Raw genomic sequence first — 27,083 nt, forward strand, 5'->3', positions numbered from 1 at the left:
ATAAAGTTGATTTTCTTTAATTAGGTTTCACCGGCTGGGTACAGGGCAGCAGTTACTCCCTGTCACATAGTGTTAATGAGCAGGGGGTGGGGGTAAGTAGTGTGCATTGTTAATCAGTTAATGGGCATGTTATTGAAAACAACACTTGGGATCCTTTTTATTTACCCACCTTCACAGAAGAAGGGGGCGTGTGTAGAGAGCAGTGAGGTATATCGTGTGCTGTGTAACTGAATGAGGAAGGAGGGGGTTATTTAGGCCGGAACAGGGACTGGAAGGAAGTGTGCACAGGAGAGGATGCTCTGTGTGTTCAGAGAGTTCTTGCTTTGGCTATTTTAAAGCTTACGGTTTAAGACTGAGTTTACGGCTGGGGAAAAGGTTATGTTTGTATAACCGAGCCGCCACTCTCTCTCTGACTATGTTTATTTAAAAAAAAAAATCAGAACTGTAAATGTGCTGCTTTTACAAACCCTCCAAGCTACTTCCAAGTGAGCGCACAGAGAGCGAGCTAAGGTCCTTCAGAGCAATTGCCCTGGGCTCTCTCTGCGCAGGGAATGGTAGGAAATGTAGCATATTTGGGGCTCAGTGCCCCTCCCCCCACTTAGGGAGATTATTTTAGGGATCTTACTGGTGTTTGGAAGGCAGCCCCTCCCTTTGTGGAAATCAGTTTTGTTCCTGATTTGAAACTTCTGTCGTTTAGCATAGATGAAACCAAACTTTACTGGCTGTTGTAAGGTACTGTCCTGTGACCTGCAGTATTCCAAGTGTTTGTGGCCACTCTTAAGCTTTTCTTATTAATTTTAGCTCCTGCAATATTAATAAAAGCTGGCTAGAACAGGCACTTCACATGGCCTGGTGCATCTCAGATATTCAGACGTGACTACATTGAGCAATGGCTCTCCACACAACCAATCCTAAAGTCAATCCCTAAGCTGATTTCAGTGAGAATTGTGCCTGGGTAAAGATGGCAGGATCAGGCTATATATTAATTTTGAAGGAAATAGTATGGAACAACTTTGGATTGCTCAAATGTATGCCCTTTTTTTAATTGGCTGCCAATGAGGTCCTACCCTTAGTTGTCTATTATATCAATCCAATGCACAGGACAAATATTCCCAGTCTCTCCTTGTTGTTTCCATTCCCCAGATACAGCCAGGTGTTCATTGGTGAGCAGTGTCAGGGGAAGTTTCTAGGTCTTGCCTGTAAAAACCACTTGAGGTAAAAGCTCCATTTTCAAGAGAGCCCAAGGACACAGCTACACTATACAGCAGCACAGCTATGGCACGACAGCCATCCCACTGTAGTGTAGATGCTTCCTGCCTTGATGGCAGGGGTTTTTCCATCAATGTAGTTAATCTCTCTCCCTGAAAATTCTTTCTATCAAACTAGCTGTGTCTACACTGCTGGGTCGGGTCAAACTAACTATGTCACACAGGGCGCAGCATTGTTAACAGCCCTGAGTGGAGTAGCTAGATTGAGCTGTTTTCCAGGCATGGACTGGGCCTTGGGCTCCAAAGTGCGCTAGTTGCTCTTGACAGTGTTACCCTGGGCCCTTCTCAACTTCAGTGACTTGTGAGGCAGGGGTGTAGCCATGGGTGGGCCTCAGCCCACCCACTTAGCATCCAGGCCCACCCAAATGTGAGCAGGGGTGCAGTGCTGCCACAGCAGGTCAGAGCGTCACTTGGGCACCTGAGATGTAGGACGGAGCTCTGCGCCCGCCCTTCAGAAAGCTACACTCTGGCAGCTCTGCCCTGCCGCTGTCTGAGCCGCTCCATGTGCGTGCCCAGCTCGGCAGGTGAAGCCCTGTGTCTGGGGGCGCCAGGGCTAGGAGGAGGCATGGTGTCAAGGGAGAAGCTGAGCTAGCACCGTCTGTCATTGCTTGCCCACCTGGGAGTCGGGGCCCACACAAATTTCCACCCCAGCTAGGCTAGGGTTGTGAGCTGGGGCTCCACTGCCTGCCTTGTCACTGTGTCACTGACTCACATATCATGTGACTGGCTCCCGGGATGAAAAAGCTGTCTCTCGCCTACAGGTTTGTCTTCTGCCTCTGCACTTCTGCAGCCTAGTGGAAGTTTTATGTCTCATTTGCTTGCCAGAGTCTTCACCTGACGCAGTTAGTAGAACTGCTCCTTTAGCTCATTGCCTGGAGGGGTGTGTTCATGAAAGTGAAGGCTTGTGCTCTTTGCCACAGAGGAACCCAGCATCTGTGGGATATGTGTGTGCATTAGCGGTGACTGTGGAATGCCTTTAGTGCTCTGCTGTGGGATCTCTACAGATGAAGCCGCAGAATGGAGAGTGAGGAACGATGGTCCACTGGTTTGGGCACTTGCCAAGGACTTGGAAGAAGGAATTGAACCTGGGTATCCCACCACAAACGTCCTGTGTGGCCATGGCCACATCACTTAGCCTCTCTGTGCCTTAGTAAAATGTTTATCCTCACAGGTGGCGTTGGTGCCATTATTACTGTTGTTTACTTTAAAAACCAGGGTTTGAGATTGCAGCCGTTTTCAGCAATCTCACACCAAGGCGTGGCTCATACGTCTCTGCCTGGCAGGAAAATTCCCCTTGGAAGAAAAATGTTAAATTATTCAGCCATTATTTTAGCTAAAGAGAAGTGTTAGAGAATGGGGACCACGGCCCATTGGAGCGGGTGGGTGGGGGCTGTGGACAAGGACAGCGCATAGAGCCACCTGCCCCTCCCCCCACAGGAGCTGCTGTCAGACATGCCAGCTGCTTCCGGGAGCGGCGCAGGGCCAGGGCAGGCAGGGAGCTTGTCTTAGCCTCGCTGCACTGCTGCCCAGGAGCCGCCTGAGGTAAGCAGTGCCCAGCCAGAGCCTGAACCTCTCCTGCACCCCAGCCCCAGCCCTGAGCCTCCTTGCACCCAAACTCCCTCCCAGAGCCCACAGCTCCTCCTGCACCCCAACCCCCTCCCCAACCTTCTGCCCGAGCCCTGAGCCCCCTCCCAGAGCCAGCATCCCACACCTCCTCCTGCACCCAAACCCCCTCCCAGAGTCCACACTCTGAACCCCCTCCTGCACCCCAACCCCCTGTCCCAGCCCAGGGAAAGTGAGGGAGGGTGGGGGAGAACGAGTGATGGAGGGAGTGCGGTGGGGCCTCAGAGAAGGGGCGGGACAGGTGCGTGGCCTCAGGGAAGGGGGCGGGGCAAGAGTGTTTGGGTTTCTGTGATTACTGTTATTTCTACATTTTCTTTGAGGTAGATCCTGGGTTGAACTTAAATTCAAAAAGTTACCTTGTGCTTTAAAACAGGGGTCGGCAACCTACGGCACGTGTGCCAAAGGTGGCACGCGAGCCAATTTTTGTTGGCACGCGGGGCGGGCTGAGCCGCTCAGCCCGCCGCCACTCTGGGGACCCTGCTGCTGGCCCCTTACCAGCCGGGGTCCCCGCTGCAGCCCCACTCACCTTGCTTCCGGTTGGAGTTCCGGCGCAGGCCTCTTGCCAGACAGGGTCCAGGCCTCCGGCCCTGCTCAGCCCTACCAGCCACCAGCTTCACTCACCTCAGCTGCCGATCTGGGGTTCCAGCCAGTTAACAACTGATCACTCAGAAGCCTGTGTGCAGCTTAAAGTATCCAAATACGTGCCACCAGACATTGGAAAATTCAGCAAGGAAAATCAAGGGCAAAGGATCACACTAAACTAATAAGATCTGCATTTTAATTTAGTTTTAAATAAAGCTTCTGAAACATTTTGAAAACCTTGTTTACTTTACATATAACAGTAGTTTGGTTGTATATTATAGACTTATAGAGAGACCTAAAAAATGTTTAAATGTATTACTGGCATGCGAAGCCTTAAATTAGAGTGTATACATGAAGACTCGGCACAGCACTGCTGAAAGGTTGCCGATCCCTGCTTTAAAAGGTTGGAGACCACTGCTCTATATAGGAGGAGGATCTGGAGTGTGGACTGAACAAACTGGAGGGAGGAATCTGAGGAGCAGGCAAGCCTGGGGCAGAACTGAAAGCTGTGTTCTTGTTAATTTCTGTGCTAGTCAAACCAACCCAAGGGTGAGGTGGAGATTCTACTCTATATGTTGTGAAAACCATGTTTAGAGCAAGTGGGAAAGTCATCTGCTCACAGAGATAGAATCGTAGAAGCGTCAGACTTGAAGGGACCTCGAGAGGTCATTTAGTCCAGTCTCCTGCACTCAAGGCAGGACTATGTAATAACTAGCCCATCCCTGACAGGTGTTTGTTTAACCTGTTCTTCAAAACCTCCAATGATGGAGAGTCACCACCTCCCTAGGCAATTTATTCCAGTGCTTAACCACCCCGACAGTTAGGAAGTTTTTCCTAATGGCCAACCTAAATGGCCCTGGCTGTAATTTAAGCCCATTTCTCCTTGTTCTATCCTCAGAGGTTAACGAGAACAATGTTTCTCCCTCCTCCTTGTACTTTTATGTACTTGAAAACTGTTATGTCCCCTCTCAGTCTTCTCTTCTTTAGACTAAACAAATCCAGTTTTTTCAATCTTCCCTCATAGGTCATGTTTTCTTGACCTTTAATCAATTATTGCCCTTCTCTGGACTTACTCAATTTGTCCACATCCTTTCTGAAATATGGTGCCCAGAACTGGACACAATACTCCAGATGAGGTCTAATCAGTATCAAAAGCCTTACTAAGAGCAATTGGGCTGTGGAATATTCTCCCACTGGAAGTAGTGAGAGCACACTCAATATTAATAGTTAAATCTTGCCAGAAATTCTGCCTTACACAGTGGACAAAATGGAACCTAGTAGGATATTTCCATCTCTAATTAGTATGGTCTCTGTAGGAGATGGAGATTGTTACAGCCAATGAAACTGGAGTTAAACTTGATGGCCCACAGGAGTAGAGCGCAGCTGATACAGGAGAAAGCAGATTTGCTAAATCTCTGTTTATATTTTAAAGTAGGTAGAAGTTAGTGGCTCAGGTGCCAGTCGCGTGTTTGGATTCTGAAGTGTACTTGTTGTCCGGTGTGCAAACTGCAGATCCGTGAAAACAGTAGTGTAACCTACATGGACTACAGTGATATTTATAGATGTGCTGCATGTGTTCTAAATTAAAATACATTCCTCCTTCTCCCACATTCCTGAAGTCCCACAGCAGGGATTTGTCCTGTGTTCTTTCCAAATTCAAGCTATGGACTAGTTAGGATGGGACGTGAAAGACTCAGACTAGTGTTTGGTCCCAGAAGTCTTAGTGGATGCTCAAATTTTTGGTCCCTTTCTTTTAGTCACCCTTGCTTGTGTTCGTCACATGCTGTCGTTTTGTCTGCCTGGGAAGCTGTGAGGGAGTTGGTTAATGAATATTAACCCGCATCACTCTCTGTTGTAGAACAGATACATCTAGCATCATAGTATTCTGCAGGGTTGGTGCAGAGTGATTTAAACACATCACAGATAATTCACGCTGTTTTTGGCATCCTCTCCAGATACTGCAAATCAAGAGAGCACTGTGGAGAAAAAGTTTGATACATTTGCCTTTTCTGCATAAATAGCTGTTTAGCTAGGGTCTGAAGTTGACATGAATATAAAGGTGTTTTACCTCCCTTGCATACAGGGAAAGTCTTTGTCTAGGATTGAGGCATTTTTTTCAGTTTCCCTGATTTGTTTGACAATTATTTTCTGCTCCAGATTCTTCTGATCTTGTTCCAGTTACCTTCTTCTGTCTCTGTTATCCAATTACAAACTGGCCAGCAAGTTGTTATGTAAATGAGTCAGCCCCGGTGCAAGCAGTTTGATGACAAAGTTACATCATGAATGGTAATAAAGGCTTGGTTTTAGAAGCTGTGTAATACTAGCCCTTCAATAATGTAGGACTACCAACAGCAAAAAAAATCTCTGCTTTAAGACAAATTTCAAAACGGACTGTTTCCATCTGGATTAATCCAGTAATCGGGTCGTCATCTTGAAGTGGATTAAACTGCTTCTAAGAGAAAGAAAGGTTTCCTGTTTGCCTCCACTGCTCTCACTATAACTGAGGCAGCAAAGAATCCTGTGGCACCTTATAGACTAACAGACGTTTTGCAGCATGAGCTTTCGTGGGTGAATACCCACTTCTTCGGATGCAATCCATCTGTTTTGCTGAGTGCTGGTTATAATCTATGAGGAGTATTCTGGCTGCTGAGCATTTTTTAAAATGCGCCACCCTGTCTCTGCTTAAATTAGCCCTTCAAACTTGTGCTCTGCTGCTTAAAGGCATTGCGACAATTAAAATGCCACAGCAGCGTGTAGGTGCACTACTGTAGCATTTCAGTGGAGACACTACCTTCTCCCATTGGCACAGGCGCTCAGCCTCTCTGACAGGCAATAGCAAAGTCGCCAGGAGACTTCTTCCTTGGATTAGTGCTGTCTACACTGTGGGTTAGGTTGGTATAGTTGCATCGCTCAGGGATGTGGATTTTTCACACTCCTGAGAGATGTAGCTATACCGATATAAATTCCCAGTGTAGACCAGGCCTTAGTAAGAGTCATCCTGTCCAGCAAGGGATACATGTTAATTAACATACCCTCTCATCAGAGAAGGGCTGTCATCCCTGTTGGTGAATGAATGACCAAGTCATACATCAGCTTGTGCTCCAGAAGAAACAGGAGAACTTGGTCAGGAAAGAATTGTGACCTTTCCAGCTGCTCCATTCTTATAACTCTCACAAGAGTCACAAGTAGTACATGCGAAGGCCCTGCACCAAGTGGAAAAGGAGGAGGTTTTAGACTTTGCCAAGCGGCTGTAGTAGACGGCCTGTTGCAGAGACCAGTACAACAAAGGTGGTTGCTCCAAACAGTTAGATCGCTGGTCCAGAAAAATTGATGATTAAGAATTTTAATGTGGCCACCTGTCTGGACAGAGAAACACCCAATTAACTCCAGTTTCCCTTGTTGGGGATCTTCAGTTTCTATCCATCAGGAGTCTCAGGAAATATAATTATGCAACAGAAGGACAAGGAAGAACAAACAGGTTCATAAATGCTGTGCTATAATTGTACTTTTATTGCATGTATTTGTGTAAGTTATAAACCAGTTAATGCTGTACTGTCTGAAACCAATCCATGCAGATAGACATTAAAGTAACCAGTGTAAAGAACAATTCCAGAATCTCTATTACACTGGGCATTTCAACAAATGATATCAACCCCCTAATACATGTGTTTATTGTTTGGGTGGTGTAGTGACTGGTCCAGTTAGAAATAGGTAATAGAATAAGATACAAATTCTCAGCATGCAGTTAAATGGACTGTAACGAACACAAAAAGCTGAAAAATACCAACCCATATAGAAACTACTGTAATCAATAATGTGAGCAGATCAAAGAGAAGCCATTTATGTGTGTAGAATTATCATTAAGAGACATTAAACCCACAAGGCAGACTTCCAGATTCTGCTCTAGCCCAGCTGCCAGCCTTCTCCACAGAACTAGTGTTGCTGATCAACAAGGATTCTTTCTCACTCGTCTTTCAAGTGTGCTATTGCAGCAGTTCAGCTCAGGGAAAAAGCAAAAAGCCATATTCTTCGCTCATGAGTCAGTTGCATTCTTTAGACTCCATCAGTTCAGCACAGGGCATTAGGCACAGACGTGATGTGTCTATCATTAGATGTCATGTTTTATTGTATCACGGATAGTTGTGTTTTGTGTGTCTCTAAAAAGTTCATTGTGTGCTATGGAAACCTCATCTGTCCATTGTTCTCAGTATCGGCTCCAGTATTTCAGGTTCTGTTATACTGGGAAAGATTAGCCCAGAATAATAAACAAGGGGATACTGATGCAGCTTTAAACCCCTGAAATGGGAACATGTGTGTCTGTTACTAATGCTAGTCACCTCAGAGAAGCCCTTGATTGCAGAGCTCTCTTTCTTAAGGGTTTATAAATGCATCAATCACTTTTGATGTTTTCTTTGTCCAATGGCAACATGACTTAGCAGTAATTAGTATAATAATTAGCCAATTAACAGAGAGTTATGACTTTGGATCTGCTAGTTTGGAACATAGGTGACATCATTTGGCAATAACTAGTTAATTAGCATGATAAGGAAACAGACTCTGGCCCAAGTCTGTGTCAGATGCAGGTTTGCCTATAGTTGGAAAGTTGTGTGTGTCAGGCAAGAAGCAGTTTTACTCACTTTGGGTGGGGTGGAGGGGGGAGATGAAAGGAGCGATGTACAAACTAGTAAGAACCCCATAGAATTTCAAACCAAGGTGGAAAATAAAATGGGGTTCGGGTGGAGATTAGGGTGCGAAAAGGCAAGTCTGATGAACAGGAGGGCACAGAGGAAGCCCTAGTGGAGAAGGAAGGATGGTTACCTAACTCTGTGTCGGGTGGGTATCTCACAAAGCAAGGATCGGCGTACTGTCTTGAGCCTTTGTGTCTCATTGTGAGAGTGGGTTCTGTTGTAGGACCAGTGCCGTACAGAGTGACCACTCTCTGAAGGCACATGTGCCACAGCAGCTTCCCCAAAAGAAAGAACTTAACTGATTTGTTTTGTTTACAAAACATCAGCTATGGACTAGTTGCACCAAATGCCTCCGGTATCATCTCCAAAGCTCAACTCCACTGCACTCTATAGAATGTGTGCATTAACTGGAGGTGAATTTTGGAGATGAGAACAATTGCCCAGTGGACTGAAAAATGACTGACACTGTGAGACTGAGACATACTCTCTGATTCCCCGAAGCCATGGATTTCACTGAAGAAAATTCTGTCACTCAGGACCAATAGTTTTGCCTATAAGTTGAAAACTGATTTCCAGTAGTCTTGCCCCAATGTGGCACCTAAGATGAATGCCATTGAAACATACCTGGGACACTACACCTGCACACATCACTTTGTTGGGGTGAGTGGCACCATGTGCAACACAGACTCTGGCTGGAGGGGCCACATGATCCTTTCTCAGCCAGTGAGTAGCCAGTCCATAGATGGAAAAACTATTGCCCACATAGGAAGGCAATAATGCCAAACTCTTCCTGGTCTCAAGACCCTGTGACAGCCTTTTGTATTGTGTTTGCAAGCAGTGATACACATGAACAAACATGCACCCAACCAAGCCAAGGCCAAGTTTCAGCCACAGCAGGATTTTTGTGGTCTGTTATATGGGTATTATTCATGGTAGCAGGTGCTGTTAGGAGAGGTGCCCTAACAGAAATTTGAGAGGGCACGTGGAGAGGTGATGGAGAAGTCACTGAGAACTGGCTAGGCTCACTTTCATTCATTTGCATTTCTACAATGCAGAGGATGAGCCATTTCAGAGCAGGAATATAGACTGGGTAAGGAAGACACCTCAAATGTTAGAGCCTTCCCACATTAACTGTGAGATGTGTTTACATACAGAACCTTTTAGACCACTGAGAAACGTAGGAAGAAAGGAACGTGTTAACTTTGTAATGTAAATAGCACCTTTTACAATTCTTGCAGCTCATGTGTGTAGGCAAAGCAGCATGAAGGGTCATGTGTCAAGTGTATACTGGAGTCTCATTGCCAGATTGATTTGATGTACGTTAATATTTGGATATTAAGATATCTGTTTATATTCAGATCTAAAGTAAGCACTTAACAGTGCTGTAATCCCCTCAGATGGCTCAGAAATAACTGGAAGGGATAAAATTGCTGGGCCTCTTTTTTGTTATTGTTAAAGGTACATTTACAGTTATCAGGTCTGCTGCTTTGTTGTTCATCCTGATTGTTTGCTTTAAGCAATACAAAAAACTTACGTTTCCTAACAGTAGGGCTGGTTCTGCTGCTGTAACTGTTCATGTTGCTTAAAAATTTGATTTGTTTTTCTTTATGTTGGCTCTTGTTTGTTATATTTAAACTATTTCTCTAGTTAATCTCATTCCAATCAAGAGAGTCTTTTTTACAAGGTCATCCTGGCAAATGAAAACAGTGCAGCATGCACTGAAATTCAAGCCCCTGGTTTTATAATGTAAGCTATCGCTTGTTCTGCTGTGTGAATGACTCACATTGAAAACTAGAAGACTCTCACCTACCATTCATATTAGAAGCAGTCAGAACTATTGATTTTTATCTTCAGTTAGAGATGTTAGCTGTTAGTTTATTGCTTAGCGACCAATATTTGTTCTTCTGTATTCTTGTCCTGCTAGCCACACGTGTACGGTAGCTATTTTCATCAAAATCAGCATATTTTAAAAGAAGAGATTCAGAAGAAATGCAGGAAAGGAAATTGCTGCTAATCAAGTTAAACCGTTAGAATTAGTCACTCATTCTAAAGGGAGCTGGTTGCGATCCCTGTATTTAGGTTGCTTAACATCTTTCATTATAAAAGATGTTTTTATCACTCCCCCTTCTAAAAAAAAAAAAAAAAAAAGTTCTCATATCCCTATTGTTTGCAACAAGCCTTTTCTATCTGGTAGGGCAGAAGTGCTTCAGCTTGGCAAGTGCCTTTTCTTTGTCCCATGAAATTCCATTCAGGTTTAGCTGAGTTATCAGCTGTTAAAAACTAGAGCTGGGCCAGCCTCCACTTCTGGAGCCAGCACACAGGCCCAGCACCTGGGCTCATCCCACCCTCTCTCCGGGGGCAGCAGTTCTCCACCTTCCAAGGGAGAGAGAGAGCTGGGCCGGATTTCCCCCCAAAACTCCATTTGGACCGATCACATGGTGCCAGCAGCCCATCACCACCCTTTTCTCTTGCTTGCAGGCAATGTTGTTAGTCCGTTAGCTCAAGTGAAAGCAGTCTGTGTCTCAGTGTTGGAAGTTCCAGGTTCAGACTCTGATGATGATGCATAATTTGGGAGGTGGGATGTTCCACATAATAGGGTTGGTCTTTATCCTTTTCAAAAACACATACACACCCCACAGCACCACCACCGAAAAACCCCACCTGCTAGGAAGCTACATAAAAAATGCACATTTAAAGACCATTATTTAGGTTGCAAAGTCAAGCACTTGAAAGTTAGGAAGTGCCAGATTTATAGCTGTCCATGAAATCTTACTTCTGCCCCTGGTGCATATATCTTATGATACAGTCTTTAATTACACAATCAATTACCTTTTTTCCTCCACGGGACCATACCTCATTCAGTGCACAGGGTGCACACACAAAGAATTAAGGTTGCGCAGTCAACCCTAAAATCTAGCATTTCCTAACTCTCAAGTGCTTGACTTTGCAACCTAAATAACATTCTTTTAACGAAATGTCTATGTATGTAATTAAAAGTATAAATAAGGAAAAGTAAAATGGTTAATGCATAGCACTTGTTTTTGCTTCAGATCAAGGTCCAAAGCCAGTCATGTGGAAATGCACAGTTTGTTTTAGGGTTTTAGAAGACATTGTATTTCCACATTCTGCTTCTCCATCTCAGGCTGTGGCTACACTTAGTGCTTCAAAGCGCTGCCGCGGCAGCGCTTTGAAGTGCTAAGTGTAGTCAAAGCGCCAGCGCTGGGAGAAAACTCTCCCAGCGCTGTCCATACTCCACCTCCCTGTGGGGAAGCGCTGGGGCTTTGACTACACTGGCGCTTTGCAGTGCCGCAATTTGCAGTGCTGGAGAGGGTGTGTTTTCACACCCTGCTGCAGCACTGCAAATTTGTAAGTGTAGCCAAGCCCTCTGTTCATTGTGGCACCAGCAGTGTGCATGTGTGACTTGCTGGAGTTTGTGATCAGAATGTAGAGATGTAGGATGTTTCACAGCTGTTGTATACATCATTATATCTGTTGTTCAGGACACTTTTGAAAAAAGTCAGCACAGTTGGTCTTGAATATTAATGGACTCAGCTGCAACCTGGTGAAGGTAATTTGACTTTTACCAGAGAAACTGCAAACATATCCAGTGTGTCTTCTGTGTTTACTTAAGTGAATTCATGTTTTTGGAAATCATCAGTACTCCTTGCATGATATGCCAATAAAAATGGGGTTAGTACATCAGCTAATGACATGTCTAGTCTATCTTTAGTTGTGCTGAGCTTCTAAAACTGGTTTCCATTACTAGCACAGCATCTCCTGAAAAGAGATTTGAATTGTTAATGGCGTTTCAGTTCTATATCGACAACTGAGCTCTTCTCAGCCTGTTAGTAAAGCAGCATTTATTTACCCTCTGTTGCTGCTGCTTCCTTAGAACTACATCCATGATGCTCTAGGAAGGCACTGCCAGTCAGTTGTTTCACTGATTAATGAGCGCTCCGCTCCTCTCTGGGCAGGCACTAAGGAGCAAGCTGCAAGTGACCTCCAGCGTCACTCTGGAGTAAGAGACGATATTAGGGAAATATGTGCAAATTGTCAGGAGACAATCAGTTGACTCCAGGGTAAGAAATGTGCAGGGGAGGAGGAGGAAAGAGGCTTGTTCAATTAATCATTACCCCAAGCTGTGTCGAGGTTATGTGCAGTGCTGAAATAAACCTCTTTGTTCCAAACACAGAAGAAAATGGGCTAATGGTTTATGCCCCGGTTGGCCTATTTAGTTACAGTGACAGTTGCATAAATAGTGTGACAAACCGCATGGGGAAGTCGAGCCTCTGGTGTGGCATCCTATCTTGAACAAACCCTGCCTCTTTGTCTGTGAGGACTGTCAGCTGGGGTGCGATGGAGCTGTGATCATGTCTCTGCGCCTCAGCTCCTCCACCTGGGCAGCCTCACAGGGCTGTTTGCAGCCTTTGTTCAGCATGCAGTGTCGATAAAGCACTTCAGGGCCCTGCCTGAGGGGAAGCTCTAGAAAGAGGCAATGTTTCACTAGTAAATATTTCATCGGTTTGCTACTGTTAAAGTACAGTGCTGTCTGTAGGAATCTCTGCAGGGCTGGGGGCAGAATCATCCCTACCCCCAAAAGATATGATGGAAGTAGAGGGATTCAGAGATGAGAAACAAGGATTAGGGTCAGGGCTGGCCTTAGGGAAAATGGCACCCTGGGCAAACTTGCATTTTGATGTTCCTGGCCCCGTGGGCTCCCCAGGCTCCCTACCCTCCCTTTACCCCTAATCCCTGTACTGTGCCCCTTTCGCCCCTATGTAGGGTGACCAGATAGCAAGTGTGAAAAATCGGGACGGGGTGGGGGGAGCCCATAAAAAAAAGAAGCCCCAAATATCGGGACTGTCCCTATAAAATCGGGACATCCGGTCACCCTATCCCTATGCCTGCTCTCCCTCCTGGGGCCCTAATCCCTACACTCTCTTCATGCCTAACCTCTGGCCCCTCCTGTACCTTAACACCGAGACTGTGCCCCCTTCACCCCAATCCCTGCACTCCCCTCCTGCACCCCAATACCTGCACCTTCCTCCTGCATCCCAAACCCCAATCCCTGTGCCTCCTTAACCCCAATCCCTGCACTCCCCTCCTGTACCCCAATCCCTGCACCTCCCTCCTGTGCCCCAACCCCTACACTGTGCCCCTGCACTCCTCTTCTGCACCCCTAGTCCCTGCTCCATCCCAAACCCCAATCCCTGCACTCACCTCCTTTGCCCCTAACCCCTGCACTGTGCGTGCCCCCTTTACCCTAATCCTTGTGCCTCTTCACACCTACTCCCTGCACCTCCATACTGCACCCCAACCCCTGCACTGTGCCCCTTCACCCCAACTCCTGCCCCCTCCTGTGCCATACCCCCTTCTGCACCCCAACCACTGCACTTTTCCCCCTTTGCCCTAACCCCTGTATCCCCCTCCTGCACCCACTTGGGAAAACTGACCTGGATGCACGAAGCAGCTGGCATTGCTGCTCGCTCCGCTCCCCGCTTGGACTCCTCTACCCAGCACACCCCTAGGAGCAACATCAGAGCTCCCTGCATCCAGGTCACTTTCCCCACCTGGGCTAGGTAAGGAGAGGGCAGGAGAGCAGAAGCTGATGTTCTGTTACCCAAGTTATTACTGGGTTCCTCAGCCCACACACACTACAAACACATCAGTGCACAAGAATCCCCAGGCCACACTGGCTTACAAGGTGTCTCTGGCTACTGTGCCCCTTCAGAGCCAAACTGCCCATGTGTAAGCTGCTGCAAGACTCCATCCCTGCATGGTATTTCTGTCATCAAGCTGTACAGAAGGGAAACTGAGGCTGTGTCTACACTATGGAGACTATGCTGGCATAACTCCATATTGTAGATGCAGCCTATCTTGACATCTACATTTTCCATTGGTGTAGAAATGCCACCTCCCTGAAGAACAGTAGCTACATCAACAGAAGCATTCTACTGTCAACATAAATGCATCTATGCTGCGGATTAGGTCAGCATAGCAGTGTTGGTTAGGGGCGTGTTTTTTCCTTCACCCTTGACTGACACAGAATCATAGAAGATTCGTTGCCCTCCGCTGGACTCTCTCCAATTTGTCCACATCCCTTCTGTAGTGAGGGGACCAAAACTGGACACAATACTCCAGATGTGACCTCACCAGTGCCGAATAGAGGGGAATAATCACTTCCCTTGATCTGCTGGCAGTGCTCCTACTAATACAGCCCAATATGCCGTTGGCCTTCTTGGCAACAAGGGCACACTGCTAACTCATATTCATCTTCTCATCCGCTGTAATCCCCAGGTCCTTTTCTGCAGAACTGCTGCTTAGCCAGTCGGTCCCCAGCCTGTAGCAGTGCCTGGGATTCTTCCTTCCTAAGTGCAGGACTCTGTACTTGTCCTTGTTGAACCTCATCAGAATTATTTTGGCCCAATCCTCCAATTAGTCTAGATCACTCTGGACCCTATCCCTACGCTCCAGCATATCTACTACTCCCCCCTGTTTAGTGTAATCCACAAACTTGCTAAGGGTGCAATCCATCCCATCATCCAGATCATTAATAAAGATGTTGAACAAAACCAACCCCAGGACTGACCCCTGGAGCACTCTGCTTGATACTGGCTGCCAATTAGACATCGAGCCATTGATCACTACTCGTTGTGCCCGACAATCTAGCCAACTTTCTATCCACCTTATAGTCCATTCATCCAATCCATACTTCTTTAACATGCTGCTGGCAAGAATACTGTGGGAGACCGTATCAAAAGCTTTGCTAAAGTCAAGGTATATCACGTCCACTGCTTTCCCCATATCCACAGAGCCAGTTATCTCACCATAGAAGGCAATCTGGTTGGTCAGATATGACTTGCCCTTGGTGAATCCATGTGGACTGTTCCTGATCACCTTCCTCTCCTCAAATTGGATTCCTTGAGGACCTGCTCCATGATTTTTCCAGGGACTGAGGTGAGGCTGGCTGGTCTGTAGTTCCCTGGATTCTCCTTTTTCAAAGATGGGCACATAACCATGTTGACCTAATTTTTAGGTGTAGACCAAGCCTAAATGAGAGTGTGGGAAACAGAGATCCCAAAGTGTGCATCATGCTTCACAAGACAATGCACTCAGTGCTCTGAGACCACACAGTGGGTGTCCACTGCATGCCACACACTCCTTGTTCCTGAGGTTTCTCTTTGATTTAAATCATCATGCCTGTAATCTAATTAACACGGAACTGGGTTTCCAGTACAGTTGCCTGTTTGGTTCAATAAGAACACATTTGTACTAAAGGTTAATGAAATGAATTTTGCCTCCATCTCATTCATTTAAAATTATAGAACCAATCAATGCTTGCTAATGGAAAATAGATTAAATATTCATGTCTATAAATTTCCCATGTCATTTTTGATTTTTCTTAATCTTTACCTCCATGGTCTGGATTCTGAAGGTGCGTGAAAGCCCTAATGAAAAGTCGTTTTGGATATTAATTGCAGATCTATCCAGTTTAAGTAAAAAAGACTTCCATATGTGTCTACTTAATGTACCTTGAATACAGGATTAGTTTCTATTACAAATGGGAAGGAATAGAGAGGCCTGCCCATGAGTGCAAGGAGAACCTGCAGCTGAAGGCCCTCAAGAACCAAAGCCAAGAGTGGAGCTGACAGGGCAGTATCCTGTTCTTACAGCAGTTGTAGTCTTTTTAAGAGTGTTTTCTCTTACCATAACTGGGCTTGCTGTGCTTAACTCCCTCCAGAGACTCGGCAGCGCAGTGAATGTGGCAGAGCTTGCAGCAAGGAGATATTTACTGGAGAGGACAATAAAGGGTTATCCGTGAACAGCAAAGCTTTTGTAAAATCTAGTTGAAGCTCTTGAATTATTAACACAATCAGCGTGCAGACATAAAAGTTACAAATACGCTTTCGTTTTATAAGTGAATGTTAGACAGCAGAGTCCTTGTTCCCTTACCCACCAGCTCCCAAGCACAGAGCTTCATGTTTTCTCTGGGAGAGACACTGACATTGCTACCCCTTTGTTAAGGCAGGTTTCTCCTGCTACTGTGTGTGTCTGTGATCTTAGCACCTCTGGCTGGGAACATACAGAACCTGGAATTGCCAGTGGGAACTATTTGCAGCTGCACATTGATGCACTTGTTGGTTTGGGATTGCAAATGAGTGGTGAGTGGGTGTTAGATTTATTTTAAAAGCATTGCAACTTCCCTTGAATGTCAGTGAGGCAGAGGTGTGTTTGCAGAGACTCTTCTACTGTAGCCTCTGGGGAGACTTGCAGAAAACGTGAAACGGAAAAAGTAAAGCAAAATGTCTATAAACATATTAAAAATGAAGAGTGTATGTGTTCAGTGGGGAGAAGTGCCTGTCAGAGTTAGTATTCTAAGTGCAGTCAGACACAGCTCTCTGCTGCCTGCTCAACCCACTTCTGCCAAAACATCTGCATAATGCAGTAGTCACTGTATCAGAGGGGTAGCCGTATTAGTCTGTATCCCTAAAACAGCGAGGAACTGGGTTTTTTACCCATGAAAACTTATGCCCAAATAAATCTGTTAGTGCCACTGAACTCCTTGTTGTTTTTGTAGTCACTGAGGTTCACCCAGAAGATCAGCAGATTCCAGTGCTACCAGGCTGGGTGAGGAGTAGGAGGGTGAATTCCAGAGTCAGTTACTCAGTGAATCTGAATATAGAATCATTCTCTGATCATTGACGAGTGAAAATTACAAAATATAATTAAGGATGAGAGTGCTGACATGTCACTGGTGGTGATGGAAGCAAGGGAAGTGAACACAGAGCATGCCGCCTGAACTCCACTGAGCTGGGATGGGGGTGGAAGTGGGCTGTACGTGCATACAGAGGGAAGGAGAGGTTTCTGATCGGATGCTCTGGGCAGTGATTTTATTGCAATTGTCTTCGAGATTTTTGGTCTCTGTTCATACAAAGTTCTTGTTGGGTGGTGAAGCTCGGGTCTTGTTGGCAGGAGTGAGAAATGAGGATCTCCACTCACAAGCTTTGCGAGCGAGGCGATTAAAAAGAAATGAGCAGCCATTTGGGGAGAAGGGGGAGCCAGTTCTGAAGGAAAACCTTTATTTTAAATGATTGTAACGTTGGCTTTAGACTCCAGGGCAACATGTGAGAATTGTCAGCATGGGCTGGGTGAGCCTTTCCTCAGCTCTGTGGGGATTCAGGAACCAAACTCAGCTTTAGAATTGCCAATATTGACCTGACCTGAAAGTGCTGCAGGGAAACCTGAGCCTGTTCTTGCAGCCCCTGTATTCCCCAACACTAGCTCCCTGGGCTCTGTGATTGCATCAGTTCAATAACTCGCCTCTTTCTTTGGGCTTACAGGCGTACTTCCGACAGGGTGTGGCCCTTCAGTACCTTGGACGCCATGCAGACGCACTGGCAGCATTTGCATCTGGGCTGGCTCAGGATCCCAAGAGTCTGCAGCTTCTTGTTGGGATGGTGGAAGCCGCCATGAAATCTCCCATGCGAGGTAAGCAAAGTGACCGGTGTCCAGGGCACTGCAGTTATGCTGGCTGCAAGCTTGAATGGACAGCAGTGCTGAGGGATCAGCATTTTCGAGGAAGGTAGGAAGCAGATTTCAGTTGGAAGGTGATGCTGAGTCCACACTTGAGGCAGGAGGAAACGTGCATAAGTGATGAGGGGCAGATTATAGGCGTTTTACGTCTTCCATTTGGTCACCTGCTGCTGGGCTCTCTGAGTGGAAACCAAACTAGATGAGCCTCTTGTCTGATTCAGTGGGGCAGGGAGGTGGGGATGTTGGAAGAAGGGGGCTTTGCTCTTGTCTGGTGAGGCAGGGATACTGGAATAGGTGTGGCCTGATCTAGAATAGCAGTTCTTGTGTTCCTGTGAAGTCCGGCTGTGCTACCTGGGAGTTACTGCATGGCTAACATCTCTGAAAAGACTGAACTGGCCACCAGAACTGGTATTCTCCAGCCAGTGGTATTCTCCACTCTCATCTACTAGAGGTCAAACACCTTATCCCTTGTGAAATTCTCCTTTTCCACACACAAGCGTCTTAATATTTCACAAGTATTCCCAGTACAACTGCAGCAGATCAGTCTCCCTCGAACTGTTTCAGTGTGAGGGCAGACTGGAAACACAGGCTTTGCAGCAGCACCGGCTCTGTTGATCCTCCTAATATGATCCCACAATACCGTGGTACCTGTGTGCCCCTTGAGCTCTGCAAGAGCTCTGGCACTTGGGTAAACAGCTTTGTGAAATCCTAGGCTTGTGGTACCCAGCAGGGCTCTGCAGAAGTTTTTGCTCATTTTTCATATCTCTCAGAACAAAGCCCCAGAAGAGGCAGATGACCAGGCTGCTAATTCACTTTTATCCTTGACCAGTATGGAGATGGCTTGGAGCATTTGATGCTTTCAGCCCCCCTGGCATCTTGCCTCCCCTGTATATTACATCCCCACTTCCAGGGGTGGGAATTTCACTCTCCTGAAGGGGAATTCCCTCACTGCACTGTTTCTAATCAGTTTCTTTGCATGCACTTTGCTGGAGTGGTCTAATGGCATTTCCCAGTGGGGAGCATGGAGCAGATCAGCTCTGACTCTCAGCAGACGCTGCTGGGAGCGTTGGAACTTGGGGGCCAAACAGAGCTGAAATATGAAAAAAAAATGCAGTTTCCCTTTCGCAGTGTTTTCTTGTCATCTTCCAAATGAATGAAGTTAGATATGTGTTTTATGTAGCAAATACCTTATGAGGATAATTTCACCTATTCTATCCTGCGGTGTTGTTGCTGCCTAGAATATTGCCATAAATACAACATCAGGTTCATCCTTCTCTTTGTCTCACATATCAAAACAAATTACTACAAAGCAATCTGCTGCCTGCCTCGATATTAGCCGTGAGCTCCTTCCGTCCGTATGGCGCACACCGTGCTCTTACCAGAGACACCAGAGTTAGGAGCCTCTACAGCTCTTCATCATTTGGTAGCTCTTTTGTGAATTGCCTCCAACCTGTATATATCATTGTGGTATTGAAGTGCCCGGAAAGGAACGTACCATATTCTAGGAGCAATCACACTGCCGAGAGACTATCCCCTCCCTGCTCCAGGACGTGATGCTTCTGTGTCAGCAGCCCAAAGCTGCGATGGCCTTTCTTGCTGTCTTATTGTATTGCAATTTCATGTCTTTGTTGCTATCCAGTCTGACCTCTAGGTCTCTCAGTATTACTGCTGCCATGTGTCTCCCTTCCACTAATTCTTTTGGATTATTTTTGCCTCAGTAGTATTAATTTGTTATGCTAATGTTCAGAAGGCCCGCTCAGAATGTGACCCTATTTGTGCTGGGCACAGTACAGATACATACCAGGGTATGGTGCCTGCCCCACAGAGCTTACCTTTTGAGAGAGAGAAATAACCACATTGGGTTGGTGGGGAGGGAAATAAATACCCATAGACCTGCACGCACACACCTCTCTGTTTTGCCATTGTTCTGTGGTAATAAATAACCTAAATGCCAATTACCCCAACCATCCCTGGAGCTCTCAGTGATTTCTTATGGGCTTTGCTGCAGAGGTGGGTCTTGCAGAGGGAGTTGAAGGAATGACTAGTAGGCTTTTGGCTATATGAACCTAATTTTCCCAAGCTGAATCTCACTTTGTTAACCTGACTGCATTTTTAACCCTTTTAGGCCCTGTTACATGAAATCTCCCTGCTCACAGGTGTTCAGAACCTCCCAGTTTGTGTTCATTAGTGTGTCATTTAATCCCCACCTCCCCTTCACATCATTAACAACATCAATAAAGAAGATCAAGCCGAGTACTGATCCTTTCTGTATTCTTCTGGACGTGTCCCCCAAACTTCATACAATGCCTTTATTTTTCTTTATTGGTTTTAGTCCCTTGGCAGTTGTTCAGTCCATGTAAACGTACTTATGTACAAGCTACTTTTGAGCTAGTTTTTCAGATAAGATCTTGTGACCTGGGATATCCACAGAGCTAACATTTACTTCACTCCCTTCATCCACTCTGATAATCTGGTCACCGAAAGGCGATGTAGTTTGGGTGACATGATGTGTTCTTGTAACTCGACAGCACTGTACATTGATCATGGTGCTGTTATCCTTACGGAGTTAGTTTTCTCCTTTCATAGTCAATTCCATTATTGTACTAGGGGTGGGAGTTACAGTCAGACTTAAGGGATAGTAATTGCTAGGGGCTTGACTACACTGGAGAGTGGCAGTGCTGGTGGTGGGTTTACAGCGCTGCAACTTACACACCGTCCACACTTGCAAGGCACATACAGCGCTGCATCTCCCTGGCTGCAGCGCTGGCTGTACTCCTGCTCTGGCTCGGGTATAACTATTGCAGCGCTGGTGATGCAGCGCTGCTCCGCCAGTGTGGCCACAAAAAGCGCTGTAATTGGCCTCCAGCAGAATTTTCCCATAATGCTTTTAACTAAAGAACTCTCTTTGTTTTGTTATGATGCCTCTCTTTGTTTTGTTGTGAACTCGGGGCTCCTGGAGCTGCTTATCTAAAAAACAAACACAGCTCCTGTTTGCTGTGAATGAGGCAGGCAGGGGGATGAATGTCTACAGCTAGTGTTTGCTTTAGGAGAGAAACAGCACGGCTGGGGAGTGGGGGAAAGGGAGTCCGTTGGAGCAGCTGCTTATCTGGTCTGCAGGCTATTTGCATTTAAGAGTAAATGAGGCATCAGGGAAATGGTCAGAATTTGCAAGGCAGGGAGCTGACAGTGTCGGCTCCAAAAATCCACACTCTCTCTCTCTGTCTCTCTCTCTCTCTCCCTCTCTCCCACGCTCCCTGTCACACTCCACCCCATTCCCCTCTTTTGAAAAGCACATTGCAGCCACTTGAACGCTGGGATAGCTGCCCATAATGCACCACTCCCAACACCGCTGCAAATGTGGCCACACTGCAGCGCTGGTAGCTGTCAGTGTGGCCACACTCCAGCGCTTTCCCTACACAGCTGTACGAAGACAGCTGTAACTCCCAGCGCTGCACATCTGCAAGCGTAGCCAAGCCCTAGGATTTCTTTCATTCAGAGCTCAGAGAAGAGCAACAAAGAGCAAAGGAGCTGGAAGCATTGAGTGACGTCTGAGGAAAGATTAAAAGTTAAATCTCTGTAGCTTGGCTCACTATGGGTATGTGGAACTTAAGTTTGCAATACAGATAGCTGAGGCCAAACCTCTCCTCCTACAATAATACCACTCTCCTCCCTCAGTGGGTGGCACACCTTGGACAGGTTCCAGCACTACTTTCACAGTGTAATGGTTCTCAGTCTGCATGGTACTTCATGTCAACTTTCCAGCACAGACCCAGCACAGGCTATGCTGTTCCCCTATCTGATTGTAGTGTTATGTTACATGTGGAACAGCTCACCTGACATGCTCACTCTGAACTCTTTTTTTTCCAGGAGCAGTCTTCACTTCCTTTTGTTTCTATTGTCTTTCCTCCCTGAGCCCCTCCCCCGCATGGAGTGTTATATTTTCTAATTAAAGCCAGGTCTACACTACAGACCTGTATCGGTATAACTATGTCACTCAGGGTTGTGAAAAATCCACAGACTGGAGCAACACGGTTATACCAATTTAACCCTCCCCCCTGTGCAGATGGTGCTGCGTCAGCGGGGGAGCATCTCCCGCCATAGCAGACGGCGCTGCGTCGACAGGGAGGTGGACTAAGTATGCTAACAGGAGACGCTCTCCAGTTGGCATTGTAGCGTCTTCACGTGCATGTGAAGACAAGCCCTCGAACTGTAAACTCCTGACAACAGGGCCTGTCTTTGTACTTGTTCGTACAGTGCCTTGCACATCAACAGCACTGTATAAATAACAATTAATCTGTACATGCTTGTGGCTTCCTCTGCATCGTCTGCCATTGGCCACTGTCCGAGACAGAATCCTGTATTACACAGGAACTGCAGCACCAGGAGAGATCACCATCTTGTGTGTATTTATCCCCATCCCTGACTGGAATGTCACTTGTAATATTCAACATGGACAGCCCATTCCGCTCCTCAGAGAGCTGTTAGAATGCTCTCTGCTTGCTGTACATACAGTTAATAATTGTAGGCAGAAATAATGAAAGTAGAGCACAAATGGCTTTCTCAGGTTGCCATGGTTATGTTGATTCAGGCGAGAGCAGCCTTGTCAGGAAGTGCAACCATCCTAATTTTTAAAAATTACATTTTAACACCGTATGGTTGCCTAGGGAGCTGCAGATTTTAAACCCCAGCCTTATCATTGTCCTTTAAGGGACATACTATGGCAGGCTTCCTGGGACTAATAAAACAATTCAGTATAACTGCTCTCCAGCAGCAGTGGCTATCCTAGGTCCAGTTTGGTCACTCAGGATAGCACCTACAGTCCAGGGGCACCTGATACTCCTCCTTGTTCTTGTGACCAGTTAAGCCAATCCCAATGGGTTCCTTGTTGCTGAGTGGCTGCTTTCCCTTTTCAGTGGGTTTCTCCCAGTTAATTTTCTTCTTCTTCTCTTGCTCTTGATGTGCAAAGTGCAGGACTGTGACACTCAAATAGCTGATATTTCTAGATGTGCCATTGAATACATGTTACAAAATAGCCACATGTTACAAAATTCACGTCACTTTGTCATTCACCTCTCATGGGTGTTAATGGACTGACTTCAGGATGCTTGTGTACCTTTGGCCTGTGGAGTAATTCTGCCTTCCCTTCCTTATTTTAGAGTCACTCGAGCCAACTTATCAGCAACTTCAGAAGATGAAGCTGGACAAGAGCCCCTTTGTGGTGGTATCGGTGGTTGGCCAGGAGCTCCTGACTGCAGGCCACCATGGTGCCTCTGTGGTTGTGTTAGAAGCTGCGCTGAAGATTGGCACTTGCAGCCTGAAGCTGAGGGGATCAGTGTTCTCTGCTCTGAGCAGTGCTTACTGGTCCCTTGGGAACACAGAGAAAAGCACAGGATACATGCAGCAGGACTTGGATGTAGCCAAGACATTAGGTAGAGTTCTCATTTTCACTCACTTAATCCCTGGTTTAGTGCTGTATTGATATAAATGGAGCAAATTAACAGGAATGGCAGTGGGATAAATGAAGGGAAGCATCGTTAGTGCTGAAGCTGCTGCACCGTTTCACAGGCTGCTGAGCCACGCAAACAACGTTCTTGTTTACAACAGAATGTGTGAGGTGGGTTATGGGGATCCCAGGTACATGCTAAAGGGACACTCAAGGGACACTTTGTGGTATCATGTGTCTGTGAACTGGCTTTTCCCTTCCAGAGACTTGGGCACACAACTTTCATTAGGTCATAAACGTAACAGTATATCGTTTGCAGAGTGAAGTGAGGTGTGTGCTCAAATAATCTGAACTACACAGGGCTTGTCTACGCTGCAAATGCTTTGCTGCCATAGTTAACCCAGTCTAGCTATTCTGGCAATGTGCCCTAGTGAAGACGGCTTATACTGACAAAAGTTCTGCTTTTGGCTTAATTAAACCACATCCCCCAAAGGATGTGTCATGGCAGCAGGACTATCTTGCTGGTATAACTGGGTCTGCACCAGTGTTCCCTCTAAGCTGCGCAGCTGCGCAAGAACCACTAAAGTAGAGCTGCGCACATCCGGCAACTTGTGTTCAGGTGCCCTCCCTCGCCTCTCCGCTGCTCCTGCCCTCTGCCTTGGAGCCCCTGGCCAGCTGCTCCCAGGACCCTCCTGCTTGCTGGGGGGGGAGAGAAGGGGGCGGGGAAGGAAGTGGGAGGTGCTGATGTCAGGGTGTCCCCTTGCCCATGTATCCCATCTCCGCAGAACGGGGAAGGGGCGGACAGGGCTCGGGAGTTAGATGGAACTGCTGGCGGCTGCTGCAGTCTGAACAAGCCTACAGACAGGAAAGTGCCGCTCTCCTTAAAGAGACAAAGATGGTGTCTTATACGCTTCTCCAGAAGCCAGCGCACGCGCACACACACACACACTGTGTGTGTGAGTCTCTCTCTCTCTCTCTCTCTCACACAGACACACACACACACAGACACTATCTTGGTTTCTCTCTCACACATGTTCACACTCACTCTCTCTCTCGCACATACACACACTCACCTCCCAACAGATACTTGTGGTGGTGGTGGTACTTCCTGCAATGCACATATATTCTCTGTAATTTTATTCTTACAAAGTGCTATTGTTTTAGTTTTTTGACTGGTCTATGCATTTCATATTTTTATTTCTCTCTTACACTTAAATTTAACTCTTTGAGTAGTGAGCCCTAAAATGCCTATCCTGTCCTGGTTGGAGTAATCCCTATGGTAACTTTTTAAAAATATATATTGTATCTAGGTTTTTTGTTTCTACTGGTGGCGCACATGCACATTATCTCAATATTGGTGCATATAAAATTCATTCCGCACAGGAATGGAAAAAATTACAGGGAACATTGGTCTGCACTAGTATTTTTGCTGGCATCGCTGTGTCAGTTAGGGGTGTGGTTTTCCCCTCATCCCTACCCAATAGACACATGCTGGCAAAAGTTTGTAATGTGGACTAGGAAATCACAGGATTCTGAAGTAGTTGTAATAACTCAGGAGAGAGACTGGGGCATCATTGTGGGCTGCTCAATGAAACCACTGCTCACTGTGCAGTAGCAGTCAAAAAAGCAAACAAGATATTAGTGTTCACAGGAATTTGATGGAAAATAACAATTAAACCCATTATGTAAATCAGTGGCATGCCCTCACCTGAAATAGTATGTTCGTTCCTGGTTCTCATATCTTAGAGGATAAAGTAGAAATAGAGAGGTTCTGAGGTGGGTGATAGAAATAATTAGAGGCCTAGAATGACTGCCGTATGGAGAGAGATTGGAAAATCTGGGATTGTTTAGTTAGAGCGGAGACAAATAAGAAGGGGGATGCGAATTGTGCAGAGCAATAAACAGTGCAGAGGAGGTAGATTGGGCACTGCTATTCACTCTGTCCCATAGCACAAGAAGGGACATGCAGTGAAATTGAAAAGCCACAACTTTCATATTGGTAGAATGAAATACTACTTAGCACAATGTATACTTAACTGGCTGAACTCACTGTTACAAGATATAATTCAAGCGCAGAGCTTAGCAGAACCCAGAAAAGGACAGGATTGAACAGGGATGGAATTTCCCTCTTTTGTGGTTTCTTAAAGATTTCTCTGAAATATCTGACACAGATCCTTGTGAGAGCTAAGACACTGGTCTGATGGTGAAATCGCCAAGCACTGGGGCACAGTTTGACATGGCTGTTAGTCTCTTCTCCAAAGTGGTTCAGGACTGGACTAGCGAGAGGCAGAACAGGGAGGGAGATGGAGGGGCTGACTGGGAAGATCCCTGGGTAAGGGTTACCATGCCAGGTAGGATGTACGTTACTTAGGGGTGCTATAGGCCCGGATTGGAGGGCATTGCCTGCAGGATGTGGGACCACAGGGGTTGGGGGTGTCACTGCTGAAGATCAGTGGTTAGAGAAGTTGGGTGAGCTATGTGAGACTCCAAAATGGAATAGCAGGTGTGCTGCAGGGCAGGACTCGGGGCGTTAGCAGAGGTGTGTGAGGGGATGGGGGGTGAGAAGGGGACGTTTGCTGAGAAAGCTGGCCCAGTGCTTGTCAGCACTATGCCTGAACCAACCCTGTCCAATCCAGCCCTGCATTTTCATGGACACAAATTGCTCACATCTTCAACAAAAAGTAAACATGAAAAAAGTGAAGCTGTTACCAAGGTGTTAAGCCAAAGAGGGGTCTAAGGTGACATTAAAGTGGAGTCTGGGGGTTGATTTGGAGAATTGTCTGCTTCCCTCTTCAAGGACTGGAAAGTGAGGAGAACTCTGGCTCCATACTGAGTCTGTGGCCAGGTGTGTTCTGAACCTGGCTCTCCCAATGGAGCATCCCTTGAATGATGTGTTCCACTCTCTTGGCTGGACTCTTCCAAAGACCCTTCGTTAGCTAACTTTTGTTTTGTTTGCATGTGACTCAGGTGACCAGACGGGAGAATGCCGAGCTCATGGGAATCTGGGCTCCGCATTCTTCTCCAAAGGAAATTACCGGGAGGCCCTTACTAACCACAGACATCAGCTGGTGCTCGCCATGAAACTCAAGGACAGAGAGGTAGGAACCTTGCTAAATAGACTGGATTGGGAATTGGCACTGTGTGGCTTTCTGGAGAAGCACAGAACATCCCCCTGAGATCCCGAGAATCCCTGCCTGCCTGCCTGCCCCTTTGCCCCTCTGGGAAGTTTGAAGTTATGTAACTTCTTGTCCACCTGACATGTAACATGACACTTAGTCCTGCCCTGAGTGTAAGGGATGGGATTAGAGACGTCTTGAGTCCCTGCCAGTCCTACGAGTCTATGATTCTCTGATTGCTGTTATGGAGACAGCATGGTCCAGTAGATAGTGCATAGGCTTGAGCATCAGGAGACTCTGGTTCTATTCCCATCTCGGCCTGTCTCTGACCTGCTGTGTGACCTTGGGCAAGTCATGTCACCTCTCCCTGCCTCTGTTCCCTCCCACACTTTGTCCTGTCAGTTTAGACTGGAGACTCTGTGGGCCAGAGACTGCTCTTACCATGTGTATGCACAGCACCTAGCACAAAGGGCCCTGGCCTTGGGTGGGGCCTCTAGCTGCTACTAATACTATTCATTTGGAGTGCACTAGCACACACCATGTGCTATGCACTTTCCATCCATGCAATACAAGACAGTCCCTTCCCCAAGGAGCTCCCAGACTTAATAAAACAAGCAACATACAAAGCGGGGGGATGGGGGGGGTAGGGGAGACAGAAAGCATACAACAGTTATATGTAAATAAGCAAGTATGATTGATTTAGCAATCTGGAAAGTATAAAATGACGTGTGAGCTGCAGTGTTGGTGTTAATGGCTGTTATTTACTTCATCTGAATCTCCTTGGTATTTACCCCACAGCCTCTCAGGTGTTAAACTGGGCCTTCTGCCA

At 46.5% G+C, this 27,083-nt stretch overlaps 1 protein-coding gene across 6 annotated transcripts in view; it reads left to right on the forward strand.

Annotated features, from left to right (window-relative positions):
• The window catches only part of TTC28 (tetratricopeptide repeat domain 28), a 445,830-nt gene that overhangs the window by 252,823 nt on the left and 165,924 nt on the right, over positions 1 to 27,083 (forward strand). For all 6 annotated transcript variants that reach the window (XM_039504811.1, XM_039504812.1, XM_039504814.1 and 3 more), the window contains 3 exons: positions 17,503 to 17,650; positions 22,852 to 23,124; positions 26,106 to 26,236. In XM_039504811.1, the coding sequence (XP_039360745.1) occupies positions 17,503 to 17,650; positions 22,852 to 23,124; positions 26,106 to 26,236 (552 nt within the window). The remainder of the gene's footprint in view (positions 1 to 17,502; positions 17,651 to 22,851; positions 23,125 to 26,105; positions 26,237 to 27,083) is intronic.

Source organism: Mauremys reevesii, linkage group 18 (assembly GCF_016161935.1).
Source record: "Mauremys reevesii isolate NIE-2019 linkage group 18, ASM1616193v1, whole genome shotgun sequence".
Lineage (NCBI taxonomy): Eukaryota > Metazoa > Chordata > Testudines > Geoemydidae > Mauremys > Mauremys reevesii.